The sequence below is a fragment of the Artemia sp. Qi Xiang Cuo genome, chromosome 18, assembly GCF_049724085.1.
Source record: "Artemia sp. Qi Xiang Cuo chromosome 18, ASM4972408v1, whole genome shotgun sequence".
In the NCBI taxonomy this organism is placed as follows: Eukaryota; Metazoa; Arthropoda; class Branchiopoda; order Anostraca; family Artemiidae; genus Artemia; species Artemia sp. Qi Xiang Cuo.
In genome coordinates, this window is record NC_142811.1 from 35071426 (window position 1) to 35092493 (window position 21068).

Below are 21068 nucleotides of genomic sequence, written 5' to 3' on the forward strand. Positions count from 1 at the left end.
ATATAAATATCCAGTATGATCATTCTCTATCTCACCCATTCTAAAAACCCGGACCCGGGTGCGAGTGCTCCAGAGAACGTTTTTGCAGATATAGACATAGGCGAAGTCAGATTAGCGGGAATGCAGGTTAGTGTGTTTACGATTGTTTCCATCAAAGTGCATTGAAACAATCGGAAACAGACTAACCCTTATTCCCGCTAATGCAGAAATAAGTGGGAGGAGCTTTATGTTCGCACCGAGAACGAAGACCAGAAATGATCTGCGATAAGCTTACTGGTATATTCTGTCTACTGTGGACCAGACTAATGCCTCGATAATACCATACTCACTTATATCACCTTTCTTATAAAGTGGCTTAATTAAGGTTTTCCTAAAATCGCTAAGTACTTCCCCTTTCTTAAAAATCATATTCATAATTTTCAATAACTTATTTCTAACCCCAGGGCCTCCATATTTAAGAAAGTCATTTACCACACTATCATTACCTGGAGCCTTATTATTTTTTAATCCTTTTAGTACTGTCGCTAGTTTTTCCTCACAAAACAAATTTTCCTTCACATCCAAGGTAACATAAGCTTTTTCATTTTCCTCTGTATCTTTTCCTGCAATTCTCTCTCGGTTTAGCACATTCTCAAACCTTCTGCCCATCTCTCTTTAACTCTTTCCTTATCACTAATTGTGGCGCCGTTCCTATCTTTAACTGGGACAAGTCTGAATTGACTACTCTCTCAATTTATTAACATGGAAGTACAAGATTCTCGGCAATTGTATTTAGGACCTATCTGCTGACCTATTTTTCTTCTCTAAGAAAACCATCAGCGACTTCACAAATTGTTTTTCTAAAATTATTCCAGCTATCTAACTTTCCAGCTATCTAACATCCTAACTTTCCGGGAGGTAGTTACCCTTCCGAAATTTCAGCTTTGAATTGACCTTAGACAATACTAGATGGTGATCTTTATATTTCACATAAATATCAACACTCCTATATACCCTAGTATCTTGTATTGGTCCAGTCAGTCTTCACTTTACCATAACACAATCAATAAGGTTGGTTGTCTTACCATCACGTGAATACCTTGTTAACTTATGGGCCATTTTATGACCAAACACCGTATTGGTTATACCTAGACTGTTAAACATACAAAATTGCAAAAGTCTGTAGCCATAACTGTTTTCTTTTCCTACACCAAATTTACCGAAGTTACGATACCATCTACCTCTATTTCTCATAGTAAAAATCTAGGCCGCTAAAATCTCCTAGTAAAAACACCATATTTTTACTTGCGATCCTGTCCATTTGCTCCCGTAACTGTGAGTTAAATTCTTCTGAGTCACTACTATCTCCATCAGTCGATTTTTCAGGGGCATATACTACTATAACGGATACCCTGAACTTTTTAGTCATAAAATGAGCAATTAGTATTCTATTATCAATACGTTCACAGCCCAAACAAGACTTAGCAGCTTCCTTATTCATCACAAGCTCTACTCCCTGTCTGTATATCCCATCCTTCCTGTCTGAGTAAACAAATTCTATATCACCTAATTTCATACTTCCTACGTATGGGATATGAGTTTCTGAAACTCCTAATAAGTCCAGTTCAAATCGTTTGAATTCGTCAATCAGAATGTCAGCACGATAGTCATTGTTTAACGTTGTAACATTCTGATTTTCAATTTTCATGTTCTTTAATCGTTGAAATTATTTTGGCCTCAGAAAAAGCAGTGATCCCGGATACCAATGCGAATGGGGATCAGCATATCTAGTCAAATCTACACCGAAGCGCGTAATCTGGCTTAGAACCGGAAAACAAGAAATCTCTGGGGCCTCCAGTATAAATGGAGCCTTTGTGCAATTCTAGGCCCATCTTGGTCACAGCATGGTTTTCAGCACTTACCAATGCTCTTCTATCAACAAGAGTCGAAATCCTGCACAGACAGTTTAAAGCCTTTACCTGCGACTCCTTATATATTCATAAATATATAAATATTAGGCTACTGCGGGGTGGCAACCCATAGTAGATAAATTAGCTAGGAAGATGTGTTTCAGCCCGAAAACATCCGTCAAAGAAAACAAGCCCAGAAGAAATATCCATTAATCAGAATCCTGTGCGAATACTGTGTCATTTACAGGGCTAAGATAACCTCGAGGAGAACCACTCCTCAAGTGGGAATAGGGTTGACCGCAAGGTCTCCAGTCTTGTAAGTACCCGGAAAGGGTCAAGGTAGCCCTTTGCAGAGGCCATTGTCCATAGATCTGGATCTTACGCCCTGCTGCAGTTGTCCTCCTATAGAGGAACCTCCCAAGGTGGTGTTCTTCATCATAATGCAATTTAACCCATTACTGGGAGAAGGTTTGTACCTCATGGGACGTATGGACACGCTTGTGGGCCCCATTGAGTAAACATTGAGGAGCCTTCTTCTGTCTCCACCTGTATTTATGGTTTCGGGTGAGCTTGCCCTAGTTTCTATTATGTACCCCCAGGGACATGGTCCCCCTTGGTCCGTGCCTCCTATAGAAGTACCCTGCATATCTTGTTTTCAAAATAAGACTTTACTATTAAGACTAAGGGTTACAATAATTATTTTAAATATATAAAATCTCAGTAGATGTTTTTGAACATATGTCGAAACTTCTGGGAATTGTAGACTGTCCCATATTTTGGGGCCCCATTAACGGCTCAAAATGTCATTTACCCCATGATGACTATTGAATTGTATAACAACATTCCATGGGACAGTTGTTTCCAATTACTACGTTAATCAGACATTAAACTGTTATGTGTTTCTTGGGCTTTGCCACAAAGACCTATATTAGCTGAAATGTGAGTTTAAAGGGTTCTTGCTAAATAAAAAAGTAGCTGAGCTAGATGAATGCAATCCTGAGAAATTAATCTAAGAACAAAATATATCCAGGACGGTAGGCTACTGCCAAGCTACTATTTCTACTGTTTCCTGATTTCTAGGGGCTGCATACATGATATGTCCATGCCTATCTAAATACGGAGATATAAAATTATGCCTGTATTTTTAGTTTTCACTTTCCTTTCCATTTGGCTTAGTTTTTCAAAACATAATTCCTGCTATCACAGTAAAATTTAAAGCCAATTTAAGAAAACATTTTAAAATGTCTTTAAAACCTTATTTTGGGATTGAGCAAAGAAATGAAGTTGAAACAATTTTTCCTCAAAAGTCACATAGTCAGTGCCACCTTGAGGGAGAAGAGGCTGAGAAAGGTGCTCCAAAATATCTTCCCAGGAGATCATGAAGGCTCTGGATCTGGATTCATTCTAGAGAGTTTCAATTACCTAACTTGACCACCTTCCAAGACAGTAAGAAGCCTCTAAAATAAAATTTTGCCACTTTTGACCATTTAAAATTTTCTATGACTTTAACTGCCTTAGCAACGCGAATGAAACTTTCAAACTACGAAACAAACTGACTTGATGAGAATGCTTAATGAAATGAAAGCAAAACCGATGATTAGTGAGATTAAGAGCTCTTCAATGACATTTTATTCCTAAAAGTTGGGAACCACACTTACTATACTTACTAGGGAAAAAACTGAAAAATGTCAGACGAAAACTTCAGATAGAATCTTTAGATACACTTTTTGACTGAACAAAAGTCCTCAGCTTTACATTCTTTTTCCAACCTGAAGAGAATGGGTATGCAGACTATCGGACAACCTGGAGATCGCTCTTTACTATGATTTCGTTCTATAACATAACTTCGTTCGGAGTTCGTTCTTTACTATAATTTAGAGTCCTTTCTTACTATAATTTAGGGTTCGTTCTTAACTATATTTTAGAATTAGTCCTTCACTATAATTTAAAGTTCTTTCTCACTTATAATTTATATTTTGGTCTTTACTATAATTTAGAGTTTATTCTTTACTATAATTTAGAGTCCGTTCTCTCCACCTCTGCAGCTTAAACTGGAAATGAACTTTCCGGCTCATTATGGTGTATCGTCTAACCTTGAGAATCCCTTTACTGAAGGATTAAACACTCGACTAAAACAAGTAAAGCAGAATTGTCAGCAGTTACTTATTGTCTAATCTTGTAGTACCAATAGATACCTCAAATCATTTGTTTTTATTACACTCAGCGCTTGAAATGAACCGGTCGATATCTATCAAAAACTTATAACAAGTGTCTGAGAAACAAGCCACTTCCTCAGATTTTGGGTGAAAGCCATCATCGTTCCCCTTTTTAAGAAGGGTGAAAAGTGTGACGGTAAAAACTACAGACTAATGAATTTTGGTAGCCAACTGGTTATGATTTTTACAAAGACACTTCTTAACCATCTCAAATCTCTGAAAAACTATATATTAGAGGAAAACCAACCAGGCTTTCGAAAAGGTCGCTTTACCATAGACCAGATTTTCTCCTCTCGACAACTGATGGAGAAGCACATCAAGTCTTCAAAAGAGCTTCTATTGCTCTTCATCGGCTTCAACCAGGCTTTTGATACGATTAATTAAAAAAACTTTCCAAAAAATAAGTTTTTCAAAGAAAAGTAAAAGCCATTTTAAAGTTAAGCTAAGCAGATACAAATACCTGTTAAAATTCAAACTCAAAACGACCAGAAATTACTATTAAAGAATAGTTGAAACCCAAAACGAACAGAAATTAAATAAACAATCATAGGAAAAAACATACAACAAGTAATAATACAAATGAATAAATAGATCTTAAAGTGAGTAATGCTTAGATTGAACATGAAAATCAAGCTTAAAACGAAAAAAAAATTTGCTATTTAAGTATAAATGAAACTTAAAACGAACAGTAATTAAATAAACAATCAATGCGAACAAACATACAATATATATTAATGTAAATGAATAAAGAAATCTTAAAACGAGTGAAACTTAAATTGAATATGCAAATCAAGTTTGAATCGAATAAAAATGACTACAAACAAGACTTTGGGTATCGCCTTACTGCAGAAGCCTAAAACCTACTGCGTCATTGGCGCCTTACTGAAAACTATATGAGTCTTGAACAGTCTTGGAAAGTATAAACAAAATCAAAATAAATATTAGATATATAATAATATTAATTGTTGAATAAACAATAAACAATTAAATAAACAGTTCAATCAGTTCAAGATTTTTTTTAACTGTAATTTTTATTTTCATTTTCAATGCTGTAAGAACTGGAAAAGAATAAATTTGTAATATACGAATAATTCATTTTCAGTGAAGCGCCAATGACTCAGAAAGCTTTAGGTTTTTACCGTTAAAGAAGGGGGCAGTATCCAAATTTCGTTTGTAGTGAAACTATATTTGTTTTGAGCAATCTTGGAAAGAACTAACAAATTAACCTGAATGTTTGACGTATAGTGATATTAATTGCTAAAAGCTCATCAGTTCAAAATCTTACTGTAATTTTAATATTTATTTTCAATATTAAGTACAAAAGAAAGCATTTGTAATATAATTCGTTTTCAGTAAAGCGCCAATGAAGCAGTAGGTTTTAGGCTTCCGCAGTGAGACGATACCCAAACTCTTGTTTGTAGTTATTTTTATTCAATTCAAACTTGATTTGCATATTCAATTTAAGTTTCACTCGTTTTAAGATTTATTTATTTATTTACATTAATATATATTGTATGTTTGTTCGCATTGATTGTTTGTTTAATTTATGTTCGTTTGAAGTTTCGTTTAATAGGAAAATACTATTTTTTTTAAGCTTGATTTTCATATTCAATCTAAGCATTACTCGCTTTAAGATCTATTCATTCATTTATATCATTACTTGTTGTATGTTTTTTGCTACGATTGTTTATTTAATTTCTATTCGTTTTGGGTCTCATTTATTTTTTAATAGTAATTTCTGGTCGGTTTGAGATTGAATTTTAACAGGTATTTGTATCTCTTGAGCTTAAGTTTAAAATGACCTTTACTTTTCCTTGAAAAACTTATTTTTCGAAAAGTTCTTTTAATTAATTTTTCTTCGTTTTTGATTGCAAAAAGTTTCAAGTTTTTATGGCATGGGGGGGGGGGGGTTGCTTACGGTGCGATTATTCTTGACTTTAAAAAATGGATCTAGAACTTTCAATTTAAATCGAATGAGGCTTTTTCAAAGTCTATATGATTACCTCTTTGATAAAAACCAAATTTATAACAATAGACAGCTTGCATAACTTGTGGAAAGCGATTGACAACAATGGATGGATTGAAAAAATAGCTCCAATAAAGGGGTTTAGACACTCCACTTGCTGACACAAAGGGATTACGGCTGTTTGGAATTGACCTTAATAGGATTTTGTGTGCCAAAGCAATTTTGCATCTATCACAGAGTATGTATTTTAACCTTATAATTGGATAATTATAGTAGATTTACTATGTGTTCTTCCCACACAAAACTTTACCTTATTAAAGTGTTTGGGGTGGGGTTGGCGTACTTGGCATAAAGAAGAAATCTTTAGCGTAGACGGTTGGAGAGGGGGAGGGTGAGGTTGGAGACTCATCCAATACGGGGAGGAACTTCTCTTATCTCTTCCGTTACCTATTTAGGAGATTAGACAGACTCATTGGGCTGTCGAATGTTGGACCGTTTGAGTTGTGGAAGACCTTAAAATACACAAAAATACTGTATATTTTCAGTTATTGCAGGATTGATTTCATAGATTGTGGAATGGTGAGCCCCCTGGGCCATCATTTGGGTGAGCCTCGACCCATAATATACAATTTTGATTAATTGTTCCGTGTTATGCGCATATATTATTCTATATATGTTATTTTGATTTATACTTTTATCACATTGCGTTCATTTTTAAGCCGTGAGATAAAAACTGAAACCTTAGCGTAGACAGTGGTGGGGGGAAATCTCCCCCCTCACTTGCATAAGTGAGCAGCCACAGAGAAAGTAATACATATGAAAATAATCTGTCTTTTGAAAATGTCTTTTTTCAAAAGACACGAACAAAATCGTCTAAAGAAACCTGAAGTGCTATCTCTGACATTTTCGTTGATTTCTTTATTCCCGTTACTTTCAGATATAAAATTTATAATATTATCAAATGGGTTTAGTCTTCCCCTCCCATAATAATTTACATTTGGTAAACCCACCCCTGGGAAATTCCTCCCCCCTCAAAGAACATTTTCTTTTCCTGCTGATAATTCCCCCGCGTTAAATTCTACCTAGCAGAAATTTATTTATTAATTTACAATAATATCAGCACTAAATTTATTTATTAATTTACATTAATATCTATTGTATGCTTGTTTGCATTGATTGTTTATTTAACGATTGTTTGATTGTTTATATGCCCCCAGGGCATAACTTACAACACACACACCCGGGCCCTGGTGGGCCTTGTCGACACCGGAGTTTTTTGTTATCAGAACTTTGAACTATTTAAACAAAATTTCTGTCTCAAAATTTTATCTGGTGTATTTAGGGCGTGGAGGAGGGGGGAGACTAGTTGCCCTTCAATCTCTTTTGACTCTTAAAAAGTGAACAAGAACTTTCAATTTCCAATCAAAAGAGCCCTCTCTAAAGTTTATACGAGCATCCCTTCCATAATAAATACTGGGAAGGATTCGGAGAATCCTTTAATTATAACCCTTGCCCTGAGGGCTGTGAGGGAATTGTCATCCTCGAAGACCTAATTTCCAGAACTTGAAACTACTTTGAACAAAATGGCTATCTCAAAATTTAGATGGGATGTGTTTGGGAAAATGGTTAACTTGAGAGGGGGGTTAGTTGCCCTCCAATCACTTTTGACTATCAGAAATGACCCTAGCCCTTTGAATTTCCAATCGAACGAGCATCTTTTTATGTTTCTATAAGAACGCTTTCTATAAAAACCTTATATGCAGCAGGGCATAACTTAAAACCCTGGCCCTAAAGGTTGTGGGGGAGTGTTCTCCTCAAAAAAATATTTTCCATCTGGAAATCAACTACGCTGAACAAAATGGCTATCTCAAAATTTTCATTGGATGTGTTTGGGGGAATGATGGGCGGGGGGGGGGTAGTTCCCCTCCAATCACTTTTGACTATTAAGGAGGGCACTAGTCCTTTGAATTTCTAATCGAATGAGCCTGTTTTGAAGTTTCTATGACAACGCCTTCTATAAAAACCTTAAATGCCCTCAGGGCATAACTTAAAACCCTTGCCCTGAGGGTTGTGGGGGATGGTCCTCCTCAAAAACATTTTTCTATCTTGAAATCAACTACGCTGAACAAAATGGTTATCTCAAAATTTTTATTGGGTGTGTTTGCGGAAATGATGGGCGTGGGGGTGGCTAGTTGCCCTCCAATCACTTTCGATTATTAAAAAGAATACTAGCCCTTTGAATTTCCAATCGAATGAGCTTGTTTTGAAGTTTTTGCGACAACGCCTTCTATAAAAAAAAACCTTATATGCCCCCAGGGCATAACTTAAAACACTTGCCCTAAGGGTTGTGGGGGAGTGTCCTCCTCAAAAATATATTTTCTATCTGGAAATCAACTACGCTGAACAAAATGGCTATCTCAATATTTTGATTGGATGTGTTTAGGGAAATGATGGGCGTGGGGGGGGGGCTAGATGCCCTCCAATCATTGTCGACTATTAAAAGGGCACTAGAACACTAGATTTCCAATCAAATGAACCCCCTTTGAAGTTTCTATGGCGACCCCTTCCATATGAAGTGCCTCTGGGAAAAAAAAAATAAATAATAACACATTGGAGCCGTATGACCGTTACTTTAGGCAACGCTACAGCAATGCTTCTGATTTGGTAATATAAATTATGGAGTATTCTGCTCCTTTATGAAGTCAATGAAAATATGGTAGTCCGGATTAGAGACATGTATTCACATTTCGCTAGCCATGTCCCAATGCCCGAGGTACTGACAGAAAATCTCATAACATCGGCGGGTGTTTTCCATGGTTACCTCTTGTCATCCCATCTCTTAAACCCATTCGGCAACACAGTGATATCCATTGGTAGAAGTGTAGATGGTGCAGAGATTGTAGGGAAGGATTTGACAAACTGACGCATGCAGAAGACATCGAAAAATTCAATAGTCAAGAGCACTCCAAGCTGGCACCGAGAAACTATAGTCAGTGATTGAAACTTTTGTAATTGTAGTTAATACAGCCAAAATCCGAGTTATGCTGGTGTCTAGAGACTCTTCTACAAAAAATGTGCAGCTGACTAAAAAAGGGGGGCAGAAAAAAATCTTATCTTTTTCATATATTTAGGAAGCCTCATTACTTCTGACAACGACCGCTAAAAAGCAATCAATCAAAGAATTGGCCTGGCGAGCGTCAACTTCAAGAGCCTCTTGCCAATTTGATAAAGAAAGGATATGTCAATTTATTTAACGGTGCTACTCTTCAACTCCATCATAATCCACATTGCCATATGCTAAAATGAAACTTGGTCAATAAAAGCTGATGACGAGCAAAGCGTCCCCGCATTTGAACTAAATGCCCTAGACGTATTACGGGGATTACCTACTCTGACCGTGTATAAAGACCTTTAAAAACTACTTCGATGCCTCCGAACCATCCTCTAGTGGATCAAAACCCAAAAACTCTGTTGGGTTGTCCAAACTCAGTAAATGTCAGCCAACCAGCTACCAATAATCACCTTTGAAGGATGGGCTCAAGGCCCACACACCCAAGGACCACTGCAAAAGAGATGGAACGACATTTTCCTGGCCCTTATCCTCCCCCAACTACTAGTTCTAGAGCTGGACAGATTAGATAACCTTTGCTAATGTCACCGTCTGCTTAGAAGGGAAGAAGCTTCCATACAGCCACTAGGCGAGACTTAAGTATGTGACGGTAAGTCTTTTCGTTTTTGATGGTTTGTTTTTTAAGATTCTTGAAGCTTCCTTAGAGATGAGGACTTAATAACAAATTCTGACCAGCAATTTAATCTGAGCTGTTTGGCATCATTTACTTCTGATTTAAATTTTTGCTATTGAAAGCTATTCAAAAATCTCTTAACAACCTGGGCATTACTTGCTGCAAAATATGTTGCCAAGTTTTGCGGGGAAGCATAATTAACGTAAATAAGCTCTTTGAGACGGAGCTCTTGAGGTTAGAGGATTGAAATACCTAAATTTGCCCTTTTCAATTTTTTAGTGGTAGTACATTGCTCAGAAACATTCCTGGAAGAATAGTTTCCCTCCTTTTGTGTTTAAAGCTGAATTTAATGATAAATTGTTCTCAGTAATTCGTAGTTCTTTCTCAATTGATTGACGGTGCGTCTCAAATAATCTATACAATTACGAAGTCAAGCATAGACTGAGAAAGTAACATTTGCGGATTCGGTCACATCCCTTGCAGTTCTGAGACAACTGCATGCGAAATATTTTATCAAAGCAAGTTTGTAGTTGAAAAGAAGGATCGTGACAGAAGATATTACAAAAAAGAAGATTGATATTCGGATTGTTATGCTAAAGCCTACCTGTCACTTTGGAAATACTTCACTAAGCCAAAGACATAAAAAAAACATTAGCGATCTTTATAGAGTTGAGCTGATCCCCTCAAACATTAATTATAGAAAAAAGTTGAAACTCGTGCCAAATACAATGTGCTATTTAGCAGCCAAGGTTGATTTTGGTCGTTTGACTGCCCAGCATCTTCAACAGGTTCAAGTAAATTGATTAGGTTGTTTTAGTTGAGCTTTTCTTTTAAATGAGCAAACAAATTAACTACAATGATCCCTTTCTTCAAAATTTGAAAAAGTCTACAACCGGAAGAAGCATTGTCAGGTAAAGTTGATATACCCATTTCTTTTTCTAAACTATTGGCAAATCGTAAGCAAAGTAGGACAAAAATTAAAATAAATTGACTATCAATCATGCTTCACTGTTAGATTTTGTGCCACTAGACAGGTGACTGATTTGACTTAAGTCCCGTCCGTCCTTGAAGGTCGTCTTGGGGCCTCTTTCTTCGAAATGGCGTGGATGTGCCTTTTTGGCGTGGATTACAGATGACTGGTTGTAATGGAAATGAAAACTCATTTGCTTATTATGCTGGTCTTTTAGTGACCGAACTTGTGTCGTAAAACGAGCTCATAATCTGGAACAGCTCTTGGTATGTAATCCTTGCCATTTATAAGGTTTCTGGTAAGGATATTAATATTTTATACTTGTCGCACCATTTATGTTAATAAAAAGCACCGTTTGTCGCACTTTTTAGTTCAAAAAAGCCCTTTTTCGGTTCTCATTTTCGCACGTTGGTAACGTTTTTATTTCGCAAACATGGTAGAATTATGCCCGTCCCACACTATAGTCACATCTATTGATAAAGAAAGCCAAATATCTTGAATGACAAGGCAATTTTCTTGATTTTAGCGTCACACTTGTATTTAAAAAGCCAAAAATTTAAGTTGTAAGAAATTAGTTTAAAGAGTTTGAACCAACAGTTCTTTACTAATAATAGGTCTTCTTAATTTTTGTCAGAGTCCTCTCCCAGATAGAAAAACCGCTGTTCAAAGTTTCCATCTTTCCTAGTTTTAAAAATTATGCCTTAAATCGTGACTCTGATTGGTCAATCAAGAAATTTATCTTTGAAAGTTGAACCTAACCTAACCTATTGCAAAATACTTGATAACTTCAATTCGAAATTGAAGTTATCAAGTATTTTGAAATAGGTTGCATAGGTTGCCTTCAAGACGCTGGGTAATTGTAGAAAGAGAAAAGCCAAGACAGATAGTCCAAGTAATTGAGAGGCAAATGTTTAAATGGCTGGGGCACGGGTAAATGGCAGGAGTATGCATGACTCTCTTATTGGAAACATACTTGTCAGGTTAGTTTTTGGAAAGGCATTCGGCGTGGGTGCATTCCACGTCGAAAAATGTTCAACTCGAAACGTTCAACTTCACGTCAAAAAATGTTCAACTCGAAAAATTACGAATGACGAACATAATTGGCGCTGTAGTCGTGCGTAATTTTGATTGCCATTCACCAATTATAGCGTCAATGACATTAAATTGAAGAAATTGAATAAATAAAGCCCGGGAAATTATTAACTTCGTTTTCTTGCTGGTAAAAGTAAGTCAATATGCTCCTCTGAATGTCACAATTTCCTTTGCCTTATAAGTTAAACACGAATCCCTTGTGGTCATAGCTAGGCTGTGCTATCTCAGCAGGATTTGATCTTGACAAAGTTGTAAGTGAGGGGCTTTTGTGTAGCCTACAGAAGCCCAGCTTGGGTTTTGATTTTGGCAGTGGGGATGCAAAGAATGTGCCGACTAAATTGTCTGGTATCCCGCCAGGTCAATATATACCAAATCATATTATTGAGTTAGGACTAAAGTGAATAAACCATTCAATGCCTTTTTTTATGCTGATTATAAATATAATAATCATTTCTATCGGAAATGAATTTCAGCCCCCCCCCCCCGATAAAGGGTCAACCTAACCTAAACCTGAAGTGACATATCTAGGGGGGGGGGGGGGAATTAATTTCCAAATGAAATGCTTATTTTATTCTTAATCAGCGTAAAAAAAGGCATCGAATGGTGTATTCACTTTAGTCCTAACTCAATAATATGATTTGGTATATATTGACCTCCCGCCAAATGCTGACACACAAACTAAACTAAAAACATAAGCAAAATTTTGAAGTGTCAGAACTGAGCAATGGGGTTGGGGGAGTCTCCCCAACCCCTGCTTCTTAGCTGCACCCCTGGTAGCCTAGGCTATCTTGGGAAGTAGCTGAGCTAAGACAAGAAGACTTTCCAGGAATAGATCCAGACACAGGTGCTCATAAGTTGAATTCCAGGGGAGGGGGCAAATCTCGTCTAATTGGCACTTTTAATGCTATATAATAAAAATGTCAGAACAAAAATATAAAAATAAGGCAGCATCATTCAGCCAGGGGGGTGGGCACTTCCCCCCCCCCCCTCTTATGGGCACCTATGGATCCATAACCTTAATGATATCTATGAAGTTATTTTGAAAGGATACCCACTCTTTGACTATTGTTAAAAATTACTTTATAAGCTTATATAAAATAGTACCATCCAATCTCCTTATAGGCTAATTAAAAATATTTTTGCCATCTAGTAGGAAAATTTTGCCCATCCCTATAGGAGAAACTTGTATTTGCCAACTAGGCTAGTTGACAAGAAACATTTCCCCAGCAAAACTTTTATTTTCCAACCAGTTTACTAATAACTTATCCCCAGCAGCACTTAATTTTACTAACTACCTGGAAAGAAACATTGTCCCAGGAAACAATTCATTTTCCAAATTGTTGACTTATAACTTATCCCCAGCAATAGGCTACTTAATTTGGTAAATATTTACCAAATCATATTATTGACTGACGAAGAAAGTAAACATACCACTCAATGCCTTCTTTTATGCTCTTTCCAAATATAATAATCATTTTTGTTGGAAATGAATTTTACACCCACCCCCATATACCCAGTCAGGGTATACATTTGCACATTAGGGGGGGGGGGGTAAATTTTATTTATGATGTAAATGAGAGGCAAGTTTTAACTTTACCCCCACCTCCCTAATGTGCAAATATATACCGTGAATTGGTATATAGGGGTGGGGTGTAAAATTCATTACTGACAAAATGAGTATTATATTTGGAAAGAGCATAAAAGTGGCTGGAACCACTCAAGGCTGTTTCCAGCCTTGAGTGGTATATTCACTTTATTTGTAAGTCAATAATATGATTTGGTAAATATTTACCCTTAATTTTTCCAACTAGCTGGAAACAAACATTGCCCTAGAAAACAATTTGTTTTCCAACTAGTTGACTAATAACTTCTCCCCAGCAACACTTAAATTTGCCAACTAGCTAGGAGCAAACATTGCCCCAGAAAACAATTCATTTTCCAACTAGTTGACTAGTAACTTCTCCCCAACAAAACTATTTTTTTTCAATAGGCTTTCACCCTGGCCTATTTATTATAGGCTGGGCTTCTTGAAACTGTGAGTGAACACATCTCTAAAATAGAAGGGTAAATTAGTCAAATTTCCAAATAATGGTAAAATTTCAGTTTAGCAGCACTTCTCAAAAACATGGGAGGCTAATAAAATAAAAATAACAATGTTCTTATTTCATGCTTTTTTTCAATATACTAGTTTTTATCCTGACAAAAAGCAACCCTCCCTCCCTGATGATCCCATCAATATATACAAAACTAAAAGAAAATTCCAAAAAGTGGATGACAATTTGCTAGATGTTTTCCATAGAAATTGCCTACAGATTGTTCTGGATACCCAGATGACTGACCATATTTCAAACAGTAGGCTGTACAAAAAAATGTGGTTCAATCCTGCTTTCTAGGGCTATGATGAAAGAAAGGTTGAGATGGCTAGGGCACATTCTACAGATGAAAGAAAGATTTAAAGGAAATAGATACATCCTGGGAGGGGAGAAGTTACTAGTTTGAAAATGAATTGTTTTCTGGGGTAACAGATTCTTCTGGGTACCCAGATGACTGACCATATTTCAAACAGTAGGCTGTACAAAAAATGGGGTTCAATCCTGCTTCCTGCTTTCTAGGGCTATAATGAAAGAAAGGTTGAGATGGCTAGGCCACATTCTGCAGATGAAAGATGACAAATTGCCAAATATATTCCTTTTTGGCCAACTGTCTAGGGGTAAAAGGAAAACAAGTTGTCCTTGTCTGGGGTGAGAGGATGTCATAAAGAAAGATTTAAAGGAAATGGAAACTTCCTGGGAGGGGAGAAGTTACTAGTTTGAAAATGAATTGTTTTCTGGGGCAATGTTTGTTTCCAGCTAGTTGGCGAAATTAAGTTTTGCTGGGGAGAAGTTACTAGTCAACTAGTTGGGAAATGAATTCTTTTCTGGGGCAATGTTTGTTTCCAGCTACTTGGCGAAATTAAGCTTTGCTGGGGAGAAGTTACTAGTCAACTATTTGGAAAATGAATTGTTTTCTGGGGCAATGTTTTTTTCCAGCTAGTTGGCAAAATTAAGTTTTTCTGGGGAGAAGTTGTTAGTCAACTAGTTGGAAAAATTAAGTTTAGCTGGGGAGAAGTGATTAGACTAGTCAACTTGTTGGAAAATGAAAGTTTTGCTGGGGCAACATTTATTGTCAACTAGTTGACAAATTTAAGTGTTGCTGGGGAGAAGTTATTAGTCAACTAGTTGGAAAAATTAAGTTTTGCTGGGGAAAACCTATTAGTCAACTAGTTAGAAAAGGAAAGTTTTGCTGGGGCAACATTTATTGTCAACTCGTTCGCAAATATAGATTTCTCCTATACAGATGGGCCAAATTTTCCAACTAGATGACTAAAATGGTTTTAATTATAAGGATATTGGATAGTACCATTCTATATAAGCTTATAAAGTAAATTTTTCCAATAGTCAAAGGGTGGAATCCTTTTTTGAAATAGGCTAGGCTACTTTTGAAGACCTAGAATAGTGGCTTCTTAGAAGTGGACACACTCAAATAAAACTAGGGTAAAATTATACTTTAGCTTGCCTACTTTTGGCTATCTTGGAAAGGGGTTAGGTTAAGAAGATAAAACTTTCAGGGATGGTTTACAGGCTAACAAAGGGTAAATAACCAGTATCCAATTGAGTGAAAGTATATAAAACTAAAACCCCTCACACCTTGCCACCAAAGGAGAATTGAGAAGGATTATATATATCAATGGATAGCTAAAAAACTAAGCAATGCATCAATATGGTTATTATTAAAATTATTTAAGATCAAACAGTTGATATTATTACTTTATTGACTTACCTACAAATGTGTACCTCTTTTTGGAAATATCAATTATTCTGTTTTGATGTAGCCTATATAGCCTATCCTTTCAGTGTTTCAGTTTTATCCACATATTAAGAGAGAGATGATTTTCTTCTGATTCTAAAAATGTAGCTTTTTTTGCTTGATATTTATTCTATAAATCACAAATAATAAATATGTTTTTTTTTTCTTTTCAATTGCTAATCAAAACAAGAGACCAAATTTTTAATTTATGCTGACAAATTATTGGTGGAAATTTCACTAAGAAGGTGGGGCTCTTGTTACTAACTTCACATTGCATCATTTTGTAGTAATATGGGGGTGGTCCAAAAACCCATCTCTGTTTTTCTGGAATGCCAAAGAAATGTGATTTTCCCAAAAAAGAGGTCTTTTACCCTATGTCCCAGGAAGGTATTCTAAAGTACCTACCTCCACTCCTTATCACTCTAGAGGGTCCTGACCTTTAAAAATATGTGTGTTGTAAAAGTGAAACCTTACAAAATAGATCTTCTGCTTAAATGAAGTACAACAAAATTGTTTTCAGCTTCACTACTTTGCTCAATCCCAATTTATAAGGTTTTAAAGATATACAAATACATTTCCTAAATTAAAAAAAAGAAAACATCAATATGGCTTAAAATTCTACTCAAAAAACAGGAATTGTATTTTCAGAACTAAAACCAGAGAAAAAGAAACTGATAAATGAAAATAACGGTTAAATGTTGTTTTGTCAAAATCTCAATAGGTATAGACCTGTCATGTAGGCAAATTTCAGGACCCTCTTAGAGGGAAAATATGTGGAGGTAGGTACTTGCAAAATTCCTTCCCAGGACATAATTTAGCCTGTAGACCCATCCCTGAAAGTTTCATTTTCTTAACCTAACCCCTTTCCAAGATAAAGTAGAAGTAGAATCTACAGCTAAAGTAGAATCTTAATAAAACAAGGGACACTTAAAGAATGCTAATTTTATGTTCATTATAAGATTTTCTTCATATTTTTGCAAATTTGTCCTTTCTCTCCTAATGGTCTCATGTAGCCCTAGGCTGTGTAAAAAAAAAATGCACAATATTTAATGAAAATTGATACAATGGGAAAAAACAGAAACATAATTCTTTGGTAGACTACTTGCTGTATATTACATTAGGTTGCAGCTTGGAGCAATCTAAGGATTTTTCCTTGTGAAGCTCCAGAGTTGATGATCTAAGTTGTTTTCATTGTTGTTTAGTGACAAATCAAGTGAATGATCATTATAAAGTAAGAATTTCATCATTGATTAAGGTCTTGAATAGCAGTTCTTGAGAATGAGACATGCTAAAACAAAAGAGAGATCGTTTTGGAATGCTAATTTTATTTTTGTGGTTTTATTTGCATTTTTGACAATTTATCCCCATTCCCCCTCTAATGGTCTCTTATAGCCATGGTTATATAAAAAAACTAACATAATAATTGACATATTCTGCTTAGTGCAAAGTAAGAATTGCATCATTTTCTTTAGTTAGTTTTTAGTATGGGGCTACATGAAACCGTAAGAAAGAGGCTAGGGATGAGTTGTTGAAAAATACAGACAAAACCATAAAAATGAACATAGAATTAGCAATATAAAAATATCTATTTTTGTTCTAGCATATCTGCTTCTGAAGACCTGCTATTCTAGACCTTTTATCCTATCATTTTTGTTGTAATTTTTTTTTAACCCCAAACCAAGTTTTTCCATTATGAGATTCCTCCCTGGAGAAATTGGCTGACATTCCTCTTGATTTAAAATGATTTAAGTTTTTGAGTTGTTGGGTACTTGTCTTTTAAACAGAATGTACTCAATAAGAGAAGTTAGTTTAATCCTAATGAAATATACCAAAACATAATGATAATATAATGCTTTAGAAACAAAATTGTGGAAACTACAATGAAAAAATTATGGAAAGCTGGCCATGCAGAATGCATTATATTAAATACTTAACCTAGCCCATAACCACCTCTATATATTAACATTTAATTAAAAAATATAGATACATCATAGTTGTCTCACTCAAAATAAACAAATTATTACCAATCCAAGAAGGGAAACCAGTTTCTGTTATATGTTTTACACCATAATTCTTGAGTGCATTCTGTTTAACAGACAAGAACCATTTGTTGTTCTAAGTTGAACCACTCAAAGTCAAACTGTAGTTCTACAAATTTTTTGTTTTTCATTAGACACCATCAAAGTTTATCAGAATTGCTTAAGGGGAAATTGTGTAAATCTTGGGTTTTGGGGGCTAGAGGTGAGCACCTGAAGGTTCCTTGCTTGAATGTCTTTAGTGAATCTGTTTTATCTGTTAAGACACCTCTAGCAACTTCTTTTTCTGAGATAAGTTTATAGAATTGAAATAGTCAAAGCAAACAATCTAGTATAGATTGCTTTATGGAATTTATGCTACTGCAGCAGCAGGGTATAGTAGGGAATAGTGTTTAATGCTCAAAAGCATGGATTGTCCAAATTTACAAATCAGATGGTATCTCTGTTCTTTAAGAGTTGGGATTTGTAGGGCTGCAATGGTAGATTTGTAAGTGACATACTTGGTACCTATGCCAATTTTCAAGGCCCTTTTTTGTACTGTTTCATTTTCAATTCTTGATGTACTTGATGTAATGCACTTGTGATCCCCAAACTGGACATGTGTATTCAAGCTGAGGGTGTACATAACATGTGTACATAAGCAGCAATTCTCTTATAGAAAATCTGAGTCAGTGCAATGTGCTTAGTGTTCACAGAGCATAGTTGCCCTTTCTTAAAAGGTTTGTAACATGTGGGCTAAATAAACAATCATCACTGAATATCATGCCTAAGACAACTGCAGTCAAATTCATTAAAGGTAAAGTGGTAATAAGGCAAGTTGGTTTTTGAAATACAGTTGCTGATTACTTGTCAAATTTCAATTACCTATCAAAATGAATTCCTAAAGTAAAATTATTGCCTATTGTAAAAGCCATAAAAGCTTCAATGTTATATTATTTTTTTTCCCCAAAGGCACTTCATATGGAAGGAGTGGTTGTATAAGCTTTGGAGGGGGCTCATTTAATTGAAATTGGAAGTTCTAGTGCCCTTTTTAAGAGTCAAAAATGATTGGAAGTCAGCTAGGCCCCCTGTATCCTCTTCTCCCCAAATGCATCCAATCCAAATTTGTTGATAACCATTTTGTACAAAATAGTCCAAAGATTGGAAACAAAAACTCCAGAGTTGACACAACCCCCCAGAGTCTGTGGGCAAGTTATGCCACAGAGGCATAATTTACACACACACCCCCCAACACCCTCTTTTCCCCCAATGTATCCAATAAAAATTTTGAGATAGGGTGGATTGGGGAAAGTCCAACACATTAACATTTTTTTTTCTGTGGGCATCAAGGATCACTATAAGTCCATAAGCAAACAATTTTTATGTCAAACTGACTGGTATCAGAAGGCCAGACCATACTTTTTTCTGCTTTTGTGGGGTAACTCTGACAGTGTTGGACTTACCCAACAGATAAACATTACAAGTAGACTCCAGCGCCGCGCTGATGAGGGAAGGCCGGCAGCAGCAGGGCCAAAAAAAGTGCGCCGCCGGTAAGATGTTGGCGGCATGCTGCCAGTGCAATGAATGTTGACTGCAAACATTAATGTTTTCATCACAAACTAAAAAAGCATAAAGAACAACAGGGAAATCTTTTTGCAAGACTTTCTCAAATCACAGCTTAAATTTACAACAGATTCAAGCCTATTCAAGACTTCAAAACTTCATAAGTTTCTGGCTGGAAACTTTTCTTCTTTGTTATTTGTTAAGAGAAGTAGAAATCTGGTAGAAACAAAATGGCTCTGGCGTTTCAGAACCCTTGCATAATAGTTGAAGTATCTATTAGCTATGTATTCTTAACATAAATAATTATCCAAATTCGTAGTTTTTTTCATTGAGTATTATTGCATACAAAACTTCAAATACCATATCACAAAATTTGTCAGTTATCTGGGTAAAAACTTTGAATATAAGTTTGAACTTAGAAGCTTAATTTTTTCATAATGCCCTTTGCCTATATCTGTTTTGTCACCTTTAAAACAGTTGAAATGGGCGACTTTGATATTGGTTGTTTTTTTTTTTTTGCTCTTTTGGATTCCTAAAAAGTTGTATTAAAAGCTTGTTTTTAATAACAATTAAAAAAAATACATTTTAAAGTTTTTTTTTGGCTTCTTTATAGAATATTATTTGAAAAAAACTACGTTTTCTAAAGAGTTAAAGAGGCTGAGTTACAAGGTCGAACCTTAAAACGTACAGGGATTAGGAGGCACAGTTGGGGGGCTACCACCCCCAAACCCCGCTTTCGCAGCCTTTAAATATAAAAAAAAATTTCTTTAAACTGAAAGTAAGGAGCGACATTAAAACTTAAAAAGAACAGAAATTATTCCGTATATGAAAGAGGCTGTGCCTTCCTCAACGCCTCGCTCTTTACGCTAAAGTTTGACTTTCTCACAACTCTTTTTTTAAACAATAAAAACTTTAGCGTAAAGAGCGAGGCGTTGAGGAAGGCACAGCCTCTTTCATATACGGAATAATTTCTGTTCTTTTTAAGTTTTAATGTCGCTCCTTACTTTCAGTTTAAAGAAATTTTTTTTATATTTAAAGGCTGCGAAAGCGGGGGTTTGGGGGTGGTAGCCCCCAACTGTGCCTCCTAATCCCTGTACGTTTTAAGGTTCGACCTTGTAACTCAGCCTCTTTAACTCTTTAGAAAACGTAGTTTTTTTCAAATAATTTCTGCACGTTTTTGTACAGTTTATTACTTATTATTGCTTGACTAACTGTTAGCTGATCGTGTCAGGAGTTAAAGTTGGGGGGCTGCCGCCCCCAAACCCCCCGCTCTTGAACATTCTTGTGTTAAGGCTTTTAATTCCTGAATACTCAAATCACGTCGTACAGGGTGCCTCCTAATCCCTGTACGTTTTAAGGTTCGAACTTGTGACTCAGCCTCTTTAACAGCCCCCCAACTGTGCCTCCTAATCCCTGTACGTTTTAAGGGTCGACCTTGTAACTCAGCCTCTTTAACTCTTTAGAAAACGTAATTTTTTTCAAATAATTTAAAAAAGAAACTGAGTTTCTTTTCAAAGTATATAAAAAAGTTGCTCTGATGGTGAATCGAACCCGAGTTTTCCGCCTGAAAGTCTGAAGTCTCAGCCGCTGGACTATACAAACAAACTATTAATTGTTGTTTAGCAAATAGAAGGTATTTTCGAAGCAAGCAAATTCCCAAAAATCTTGATATGTGGTTTTTGGAAAACAGGGAAGGAGTGATCTGATTGAGCTGAAATTTCGACGATAAGCTCCCGGGCCCGAGGAAAGCTTAACCTCTAAATTTCAG

General features: G+C 35.9%; 2 protein-coding genes across 2 annotated transcripts in view; one reads left to right on the forward strand and one right to left on the reverse strand.

Annotated features, from left to right (window-relative positions):
- LOC148941437 (protein GVQW3-like) overlaps positions 1–19305 on the reverse strand; it is a 37126-nt gene extending 17821 nt beyond the window's left edge. Inside the window, exon 1 of the mRNA XM_089104170.1 lies at positions 19201–19305. Coding sequence (XP_088960296.1) covers positions 19201–19305 — 105 coding nt within the window. The remainder of the gene's footprint in view (positions 1–19200) is intronic.
- The window catches only part of LOC148941438 (rab-like protein 6), a 121692-nt gene continuing 112588 nt past the window's right edge, over positions 11965–21068 (forward strand). Inside the window, exon 1 of the mRNA XM_089104649.1 lies at positions 11965–12009. The gene's annotated coding sequence lies outside the window, so the exon portion shown is untranslated. The remainder of the gene's footprint in view (positions 12010–21068) is intronic.